This window comes from Suillus subalutaceus (assembly GCF_016647625.1).
Source record: "Suillus subalutaceus strain FC151 chromosome Unknown DFJ58scaffold_58, whole genome shotgun sequence".
NCBI classification, from domain to species: Eukaryota; Fungi; Basidiomycota; class Agaricomycetes; order Boletales; family Suillaceae; genus Suillus; species Suillus subalutaceus.
In genome coordinates this window covers 246,132-257,170 of record NW_024540307.1, presented here as the reverse complement: position 1 = coordinate 257,170, position 11,039 = coordinate 246,132, and the positions used below count along the sequence as shown (strand labels likewise).

Genomic DNA, 11,039 nt, shown 5'->3' with positions numbered 1-11,039 from the left:
TGAAAGGCTGCACAATTCTTCTGATCAAAAACCTCCAAACACAGGCAGGTGCCAGGGTAAGTTGTGACAGCCAATGGGTCCCATTGGTTAACTTATTGTGATCAACAAGGGAGTGGTCACTTTGCAGAGACAAAATGTGATCCAGTCTGTAAGCAAATTTGTTCAGCTAGTGATTTTTTGGATGAGGTATTTGTCTATGCTGTAATGGGGGATTAGATATGACATCAGACTTCATTCCTTAGCTAGTATAAAAAGGAAAAAACAACTTCTCAAGTTCAAACTTCCAACTATGCCTACATACTCTGTATAGCAATTTTCACAACATGTTCCTACAGACAAAGGCCAGATGATTTCTACTTAACCTCCCTGTCCAACACCTAATTTCCCAATATGTGACTCCTGCATCTTAAGAGACATGAAATGTATGGGTATGAGAGGGAGTGCATGCTACAGCTATATGGCAGCAGGGGGGCACTGCATCTCAATAGGTTAGCATGACTTCAATTCTACCTTCTACTATGATATACCACCAAATAAATCACAACAATACAAATTTGCTTTGTAATATGCAATAACTTCTTGTATTGTTATCTAAGTATCTTGACAACATTAGATATACTTGTATGAATAATCTCTGTAAGTTGTTTTTCAAAAATACACTGTTGTTGGTGTTGTATAGTGAAAACAGTAAACAAGTACTTTAAGCAGCTAGTACTGCCACATGAATCATATGTGTGCTTAGTCAGAATCAGACATATAAACCTTATAAAACACTATGCTTTGTGACTAGCTGATATCTGAAGTTGTTATCTCATCTGAATGCCAACATCAATTTCACTCACCAGAGGTGCTACACTGTATAATTTTTGATAAATCTCAATGCAATAGATACCTAGAAGGTACTCTTATATATTTCAACTATCTTCAAAGAGTTTTGAATGCCAATGCTGCACACTCTAAGGCATAATTTTCAAATTGCCCAAAATGATAGCTTACGAGAAGGCACAGCAAGATAAGGAAGAATTGGTAATGTTTCAGCAGGACCCTCAGGGTCCATGTCAATGATAATATGGAAGATGTTTAGATGCATGATGTTGACACCAGCATTATTGGCATGGTCATGCCCAATACCCGGATGTACCACTCTAGTATCTAGGCATTCAGCTTGAGTCATGACAAGTTCTTTTATACAGCTTGCACTCATTATGTTATAGGTTGAAAAACCTTCTCTGCCCTGGCTAAATTCTACATAGCAGTCTCTAATTGGCATTGCTGGTGAGCCATAGGACTATAATTGTGTTGCTGAATGAGAGGCAAGAGCAAAACATGTTGACAAATGGACAGTGGCTCAAGTGAAGGCTGTAAAAGAACTATTGGCTCATTGCAAAGAAGTTCGAGTGAAGGCAAGTCCAGGTGAGCAAAAATGAATGCAGACAAGCCCAAATGAGTACAGGTGAGTACAGGAGAGTAAAAATGAATAAAAGCAAGTTCAAATGAGTATAGATAAGCCCAGATGAATGAACTTGAAGTCAAGTGCAAGAAATTAAAAATAAGCAGTGTAAATATATAAATAAAAACATACCTGTATTAGTACAGTGTCACCAGCACTGTTCTTCAAGATCATCAACTTGTGCAGACATGGGCAATTGATAGTAAGTAGGAACAACAGAAAGAATTGTGATATAATTGGTGTGTGAATGGTGCCAGTTAAAACCCCATGGTGCAAGTGAGCAATGCATGGTATGGAACTTATACCATGATATTGATAGACAGAAAGTAAACTACACAGGAAGGTAACTACACGGAAGTAAACTACAGGGAGTACAACTAAGTGTGTACTTCGATTGTAATTAATATGATTGGTTCCATTTTGACAGATTTACTTGTATTTAGATTTCCAGTCATGAATGTTTTCATCTTTCCCCTTTTCTTTTCATTTCTTTTCTGTGGCTTATTCAGCCACCAGTGAGCCACCAAGATATGTGAGTAAGCATGTCATGTGATAGGCAATAGTCCTGCTTTGGTAAGGATTTGTCAGATTGGTCTTGCTTCGTCATGCTTCAATCCATGCTTCATCATGATATATCTGCTTGTAATATTATGAACTCTATATATAAACTACTTTGTAAGCAGCAGATTCAGTGCTGCTCAATGACATGGTTAGTAAGCCAGTGATTTACTAATGCTGTGATGAGTCATACTTAGTAAAATGGCCTCCAAAAAAGGCATAAAAGAAGTCCATTCTACACTGAGTAATAATAGCTTCCCACTTTCACTCTTCTCTCAAACCGTAAGAGTCTGTAAGATTTAAAGTGTAGGCCACGAGTGCGTTGAAGTAAGATAAACATCATATCAGAGAGGATTGCTTATATAACAATCTATTTATATACTACTTGTTGTATGCTACCTCTCAGGGACTGAGTATACAACACCAGAACAGCTTTTGTACTAGGCTTTACATATTTAAGACAGACTTCATTACTTATTGTGTGCTACCTTTCAGAGGTTGAGTATACAACACCAGAACAACTTTCTAACTAGGCTTCATATATTTTAAGACAGACTCTCTCTTTCTCAGGAAGGGAGACATGAGAACATGACAAAGTTGAAACAGACTTTCATAGGGTGAAACATGACCTACAAGATTGAAACAGATCTTCCTCAGACCCATACCCATGCAGTTTCCTATATGTGGATTAAAGTGCAGTAGTTTACAATGGACAAGGTTAATAGAATTATCAACCAAGTGTTTGACCAGGAAGGCTGCAGCCCATTGCAGTACTGGCTCAACATGCAATTGCACATTCAACACAGGTAAGAGAACATCATGTCACAAGTACACATAGTAACTGTTTAGCTGGTATTATTCCTGCCAGCTTCTGATGCAAGAAGCACAAAATTGAGGCAGCAGTATCAATGAAACTGGCATTTGCCTCCAGCAACTTTTTGAATATGGCAATTGTATCATTAATTTCTACACTTATTGTACTCACTTGGAATTGGTACCAAAAAACACTGAAACAATAAAAATCTGACCTAAAAGAAAGGCCAAGGATATGGAAGACCAGTGGAATGACAGGCTGTGGCATGACCAGACATAGTATCCAACTATTGACATTATTCATAGAAATTCTCAGTTTATTCAAGGATAATGAATCCCTTCAAAAAATGAATAAGTGGTGTAGGATCCTCAAAACAATGCTTGCAGCTGCTGCACAGAATCCTGGTGTGACTGGAGATGTCAAGAGTAAGGGCTTGTCATATTAGGGTACCTATGTATATCTCATGATACTCATTTTGTGCATTTCAGGGCTTCCTAAAGTACTGTGAGGCACACTAGGAAAACTTGCCACAGAGGCCAAGATCAGAGAACTGGACACCATAATTCAGGCTGTATTGGACATAATGACCTTGGGCAATGAGGTGCAGCTCAACTTTGAAGAAATAATCCCTCTGACAGACTGGAGGAGTGACATTGAGGAATGAATATGCTGAGTGCTCCATGGATGATCTTTGCCTGCAACTTGGTCTATACCATTCTTCTAGATGCACACAGACACCAATAGTGGGATTCTCCCATGGTCTGAAGAAGGTCATGCTTGGTTGTATAACCCACTAAATAAGACCTTAGTGTTAGTTCCACACTGACATCAACTTGTTAGGATTTTAAAAATGGTAGACTGCACACTATTGAGAGGCCAGTATTACTGCCAGTAGTATGTTGAAAGAGTAATATCATGATAATTCTAGTAAGTTCAAGGAATTGGACACTACCCTCGGAATTAAGTGTTTGACTCAGAGTTACACTGGCAAATCCTGCATCTACTTTGTACTTAACAGAAAAATATGTCAGGAGGTCAAATAAATTTAATGGAATACAATTAATTACCTGCTTGTGACCAAGCCAAGTCTACTTCCAGGCTGAGTTGCTGTGAAATGAACTGAAGTGGAAATTGGATATACTTTATTCTTCACATTTCTCTGACTATTTACATGACTTTCTGACCTCCCTAGGACGAGTTATTCCTTACCTTTGAATTGTGGCTTATCTGTTTGCATTTGTTTACCAAACATTGCCCATATCCTAGAGTCCAGTGCTTCCTGCCTCTTTAACAACTTACTCTGGACTCTAGGTACTATACACTCTTACTATACTTCAATACATTGGCAACTTACTCTGGACTCTAGTCCTGATCATATCTGGTCACTTATTAGCCACTAGAAGCGGCCCACTTCATTCCCATCTTAACACAAACAGGTCCAGCACATGTACTACAGAAACTTCAACACCAAAATAACTGCGAAGTATGGTGTGGTCCTTGAAAACTGGCCACATTCAAAATTCTGCTGTCCAGGGGACATCAATTCACACAACAGGCTCTGTGTCTTGTTCTATGCTCGGGAGACTGATTCTACTCAATTCCGTCAGCTTTCAGATGCAGAGTTCAAAGATTAGGAGACTAGCAGGTTTAATGCCACTATGGCTCAAATGTCTGGCAATACTAGTGTAGATCCCTTGACAAATGACACAGCGCCACTTCCTAACTCTCAGTCATCTGACACAGCACTGCTTCCTAACTCTAAGTCATCTGACTTAGCTATGGAGACCAACAGTTCACCTACACCTACACCTGCCACAGTTAATCAGCCCCCTTCACTAACACTGCAAGACAGGAAACGGCTGGCAGTAGAGCTGACTGGGGTCTTCTCTGTCTCAGGGGAGGAAGTTGTGGTTCAGAAAAAAGCCCGCAAAGAGCGCTCTGATAAGGGCAAGAGGTGTGGTCCAAGGAAAGGCATGAGTGCTGCTACTCCTGCAGCTCCTTCCACATCTCCCTCTGTCTCTGCTGAGTCCATTGACTCTGCGTAAGGTACTGTCCCTGGCTAACACATCATAGCTTCCTCATTCCCCTCCTGTATTGTTACATTGTTACATACAACCTACTAAAATCATTGATACTTGCCTTGCGTTTGAGCATAGTGCATTTATAGTCCAGGGGACCGGAACTGGGAAGACCGTATACTTGGGTTTCCCTTTGGAGGTGTAGCTCTATAAGCATGTGGCATGCCAGATCTGCTCTGACTGGTTGTGTCTTGGCATAATCTCAAAGCCAGAGTATGCTTCGAACTCATAGCTTCAGCATCAAGGCCTGGCTGCCACTGTGCCCTCCAACTGGTTGTATCTTGGTGTAATCTCAAAGCTAGAGTATGCTTCAAACTCATAGCTTCAGCATTGAGGCCCAGATAGGCCTCTGGTCCTGGTAGGAGCCATGGGAGTGAGGGAAAGAGAGACGGAGAACATAATGTACTTACCTCAAGGTTTGAGTAAATGTAGGCTGCTTAGCAGTGCAGCAGGTAAAGTCAATGCAGCATGTTTGATGTAGAAGACAATATAGAAAGTTGTGGGGAAAATTAGTGAAGAAATGAGCGAGATACTCGAGCTCAACGTTGAGGACAGTGAGCACAATGCAAGTATTTCTCCAAGTTGTAGATATCTAACACTATTGAGCTAGTTATTGGCAGTGTAGGGCATGTAAACAATCTACTCTAAGTAGAATAGCGTGCTCCTGGGAGTCTGGCATTCTAAATAAGTAAAGATTATGTGAGGTTGAGGTGATTACAGCCTAACTGACATTCAAGTCCTCCTGGACTTTGTCAAAGATGAGCACCCTCTGGGCCAGAAAGGGTGGCAAGCAATCCATTTGAAGTACAGTGAGTGTGCAAGGAACCATAAATGTCCTCCTTGTAAAGCCATGTTGCTTGAAACAAAGTTCAACAAGTATGCTTACATTCAAGTATTTCTACCTGCATCTCTGTTAAAACTGTGCTCAAGGGTTGATGGATCTGAAGGACGTTGACCTTAGCTTGTACGCTGTGCCCCTGACCTGAGTATGGTTCCCTTGATTTTGGATGAAGTCCAATGATGGTCCAATGAAGTCTAAAGGACTTCCAAAGGCTGGCTACTCTAGTAGAGTGCTAGAGTGCCGGAAAGGTAAAACTCCGGCTTAGAAAATCAATCCCTAACCATGGATGTAGACAGAAGGATAAATCTGGAGGACTGGAAAGTCGGCCTAGAGAATCCCTCCCTAGGCCTAAGGAAAGGTCAGACTAAGATGGACCGAAGTCCACAAGCAGAATGAGTGAAGTCTAAGATGATATTCGAACTGAGGAAACTCTACAGGAGTTGTACAGAGGTTTATATACTGGAGGACATATAAGGGGATCAGTAAACAAAGGACTAAGGCTATGTACGGAGCCCATTCAGTAACTTTTCCTGTGTTAAATGGCCACCCAAGGTTGAGATTCTTCCATGGGAGATGGGCTACCTGAGGTGGGCCCAGAGACAAGTGTAGGCTAATAGGCATGGCCAGGCCCATGATGTTTGTGATGCTTCAATATGAATGGCCCAGCCCATGGGTGGCAACTGACAGGATGTTGGGCCTGAGGGGCATGTGATGATGAGCTGGTGATGGTGGTGGGCCAGGCCCAAATTGCGATGTAGGATTCAACGACCGGGCCCAGGGTGATGTACAGTGGCTCAAAAAGTGTCTCAATATTTGTGGATTTCCATGTAATTGCTGTATTATGAGTCAGGGCGTGGGAATATGACTAGGCCATAGGGAAGTGTGGGAAAGCTCTGCTTCCTAGCTTTATGTTTGGTCCCTATAGCGTGGGAACATTATGTTATTGAGTGAAGATGTGGTCATTTTAATATGGTGACTCATTGAGACACTTTTTTGACTTTCAGTTTAACCAACACAATCTCTATAATTCTAGTACTTGGTGTTTCCTCCTGTTGTTCTAATTGCTTCTATCACTCTTCTATTCACACTATCTATCAATTTCAGGCATTCCTCATCAAAAATCTTGCCCCACTCTGCTGCAACTCTCTCCTACAGCTGAAATAGCCTCTATTATTATCTTCAGCTCTTCTGATCTGTATACCAGGCAGATTGCTACTAAAACTGGTCTGAGCAGGGTTATTCTCATTATGGTCATTAAAAAAGTCATTCCAGATAAGACAAATATCAAACTAGATTGTCCTTTCAAGCTCACATCCCATAACAAAAAATCTCTTGTTTATCATATTCTAACTAGGCAGGCTGCCAATGCTACTCAAGGCACCAAATTCATTAATTACATCATCTACACTGCTCTCTTTACTCAAATAGTCAGGAATACTCCTAAGGTAGCCAACCTTAAAGCTGTAATCAAGTAGAAAAAGCCTCTCCTGTCTTCAGCCTATAGAGGGAGGAAACTAGCCTTTGCTGTAAAGCCTCAGTATTGGATTGTTGAGCACTGGAATAGGGTTACCTGGTCAGATGAGACAAAAATCAATAGGATGGGGTCATATGGCCAGGAATATGTATGATAAAAGGCAGAAAAACTACTAGAAAAAAGAAAAGTCAAGAAAACATTAAAGTATGGAGTAGGACACTTGATGGTATAGGTTTGTATGAGGTGGAATAGAGTAGTAATTCTCTGTGAGGTGGAGGAGAGAATGAATTCAGAGCAGCACATTTCAATTTTGGAGGAGTGTCTGCTCAGGAGCATGCAGGAATCAAGAATTAATAATGAAGACACTTCCCTCTAATAAGACAATGACCCTAAGCATACTTCAAGTTGATCATAAAATGGTTTGAAAACTATTTTATCAGTGTTCTATAATGTCCAGCCCAGTCTTCAGACCTCAACCCTATTGAACAGCCCTGGGAATTACTCAAGCTATCACTTACAGTCTATTGAGATCCTCCATAGGGGTTATTTCAGCTGTAGGAGAGAGTTGCAGCAGAGTGGGGCAAGATTTTTGATGAGGAATGCCTGAAATTGATAGATAGTGTGAATAGAAGAGTGATAGAAGCAATTAGAACAACAGGAGGAAACACCAAGTACTAGAATTATAGAGATTGTGTTGGTTAAACTGAAAGTCAAAAAAGTGTCTCAATGAGTCACCATATTAAAATGACCACATCTTCACTCAATAACATAATGTTCCCACGCTATAGGGACCAAACATAAAGCTAGGAAGCAGAGCTTTCCCACACTTCCCTATGGCCTAGTCATATTCCCACGCCCTGACTCATAATACAGCAATTACATGGAAATCCACAAACATTGAGACACTTTTTTGAGCCACTGTAGAATCTGATGGCCGGGCCCAGGATGATGTAAGATTTGACAGTTGGGCCCAGGATGATGTAGGATTTGACAGTTGGGCCCAAGGGATGTGGAATGGAAATGGTTGAATGACCAGGCCCAGGGTGATGATATAGGATGTGACGGGCAGGCCCAATGATGGTTAATGACCGGGCCCAAGGTGATGGTGTAGCATTTGACGGGCGGGCCTGGGTGTGCTTATGCCCAGGGGAACAGGTATGATTTACACGACCAGGCCCAAGGCAATGATGTAGGATTTGATGGGTGGGCCCAGGCATGGGTATGATTCAACAATCAGGCCCAGGGTGGCGACATAGAATTTGACATGCTGGCCCGGGCATGGGCATGATTCAAGGACCCGGGCCCAGGGTGGTGATGTTGGATTTGACAGGTGGGCCTGGGCATGCATATGATTCGACGACCTGGCCCAGCATGACAATGTAGGATTTGATGACTGGGCCCAGGGAGGTACAATTCAAGGACCAGGTGCAGGGTGACAATGTAGGATGTGACAGGCAGGCCCGGATATGGGATTGGTCAACTACCAGGTCCAATGTGATAATGCAGGAATGGACAGATGGTCCTGGGCCTAGGTATGGTTCAATGACCAGGCAAAGGGTGTGGTTGTCTTTGACTGCTGCAAGGTGACACATTCAAAGCTGATGACTTACCCTGGGACCCCAGTGAGGGGATGCTCACATTTTCCCCTCTTGGAGAAATTATATTAAAGATCTGATAATGTATTCAAATGAGATACTTTGGTAAGAGAGTGTGTTTGTATGTAGGGAATGATAAATAAGGATAAGGTATTGTAATGATGTGCAGAATAAAAGTGGGACAGGATGTCTACAGCTTGCCATACACGGCAAAATCAGCCTGGTTGTATTTGGCCAACTTGTATGCATCGAGGTCAGCCAGATTGTATCTGGCATAATCCGGGCGAGGGGTGCAGGTGTAGTTGTGAATGCTATCTCGGAGGAACCAGGACCATGCTATCTGATCGCCTTCATCAACCCTGATTCCATGCCTTACAAGACAGCCTGAATAACTCACCATCACTCCTGGATTGTAATATGCCATCTTGATCCCCAGGTTGGACAACTTCATTGTCGCACACTGGTAACTGCCTATAGAGGTCAGTATATCAAATGCCTCGGGCAGACATTTTGGATCTTGGTGATCAGGAGACTGGCAGTTGCACATAGCACAACTCTTTGTTTATCTTGATGCCTTGCCAAAGTTGCCAAATCCAGATTACCAGAAGCATGAAGATGAGATACTATCTTTGTGTCAAAAAGAAGTGCAGGACCATAATTCCTCCTGGTATTCAATTCCTTGATGGGTCATTGGTGGCATGAAATGCAAGGACAAATAAGAGAGGTGGATTTCAAGAAAATGTTGTCATTCTAGGTGAGTCCTCAGTTTCTTTGCTTCACACAGACTACAAATAGCTTGTTTCTTGGCCACTTGCCAAAGCATTCCATCATCAGTGTTGCAAGAGTAGGCAAAATCAAAAAGGAAGGAGAAGATGCCTACTCTTCCATCTAGCTCAGCATATCATGATCTTACTGAGTCTGAGAGTATATCCAGTGACTCAGAAGACAGTTCCACCTCATCTGAGTCAAGCTTATCAGAGCCTCCTTGCAAGATCAAATATTGTCAAGATATAGTACATTGTTTTTGTTATTGATTGTCAGCAAGACTCATGTTGAACTTTTATAATTAGTGTTAATAGGAACTGACGATGAGATTCTGCCAGCATCAGACTCCAAAAGCCTTTTTGAATTGGCTACTATAGTTGACTTGACTGTAAGTGATGACAAATACACTAGTAACTTCTTCAGATCCTTTAGTTTAGATACCCAAGAGGTTGTTGCCAAGCCAGAGCCACCCATGAAGGCTGACCTCACCTCTTTGCCTACCTCAACACCCTCATCTTTCATTATTGATCCCAGTCTTGATAATCCATGGGAAGGGAATTGTCTCTTTGATTTCTAGCTAAAACAGACCTCACTCATACACCAGTTCATCACATGATTTGAGGACAGAATACATGATTTTGGCTTCTTACTCTGTTGCAAATTAGAATGAGCTAAATCTGTTCCAAGATATTGTGGACATGTACTATAATGTCAAAATGGTCTACTCAGAATCCTTATTTTCAGCCAACTGAAGGAGGAGTAGGCATTTTTGTAGCAAATTTACCCTTGTGATTCATTCATGACCACTGCCAGTGCATCTGTCACGTTGGTGGTGCTTGCTCGACAACATAATACCTACTTGTCTCTCAGTTTCCTACATTAGATTATAAAAATTATATGCCCAGCTTGCTGCAGACTATCTGCACATAATCTTGGAACAGATTTTGCTCACATTTTGTATACAATGACTTATATGCAATTTTGTTGAAATGTCACACTATGGCACGTGATGAACCGGTGTCATATCCCGTATTCTGGACCTACGTCCGATGATGTTCCCACGCCTTCCGGACGCCTTCCGGATGCACATCCGGACCTCCATACCCTTATCCATGACTCCATACCTTTATCCATGCCTGCAGTCCTCCAGTCCACTATCAGTTCGGATCCGTACACCTTCGTACATCCATATATCCATACCTTCGGACCTCCGCAGCTAAGCCTGCTTCATCCACCCTTGATCCCATCGGATCCGAGCTCATCCTACCTGAGACTTTACCTTCCCTAGACTACCGGATGATATCCATGATCTATATCCTAGTCTCGTCTTCACCTAGATCTCCGGATCCGCTCATCCGATATCCAGATGCCTCATCCGATATCTCTAGACCTCCGGATCCGACCTATACTCATATCCGAAGCTCAAACCTTAAATCAGCGTCTATCTCCTTATGGTAATCCTCT

At 42.0% G+C, this 11,039-nt stretch overlaps 2 protein-coding genes across 2 annotated transcripts; one reads left to right on the top strand and one right to left on the bottom strand.

Moving 5' to 3' along the window:
- Positions 1-2,716: 2,716 nt before the first annotated feature.
- DFJ58DRAFT_841786 (uncharacterized protein) lies at positions 2,717-3,486 on the top strand (the record flags this gene model as incomplete). Its single annotated transcript, XM_041392748.1, has 3 exons — positions 2,717-2,814; positions 3,138-3,247; positions 3,341-3,486. 3 exons carry the CDS (start codon positions 2,717-2,719, stop codon positions 3,484-3,486), a joined length of 354 nt encoding a protein of 117 aa, XP_041243577.1.
- Positions 3,487-9,000: 5,514 nt separating this feature from the next.
- Positions 9,001-9,357, bottom strand: DFJ58DRAFT_661030 (uncharacterized protein; the record flags this gene model as incomplete). Its single annotated transcript, XM_041382186.1, has 1 exon — positions 9,001-9,357. The coding sequence occupies one exon, from the start codon at positions 9,355-9,357 to the stop codon at positions 9,001-9,003; it is 357 nt and encodes a 118-aa protein (XP_041243576.1).
- Positions 9,358-11,039: the final 1,682 nt, after the last annotated feature.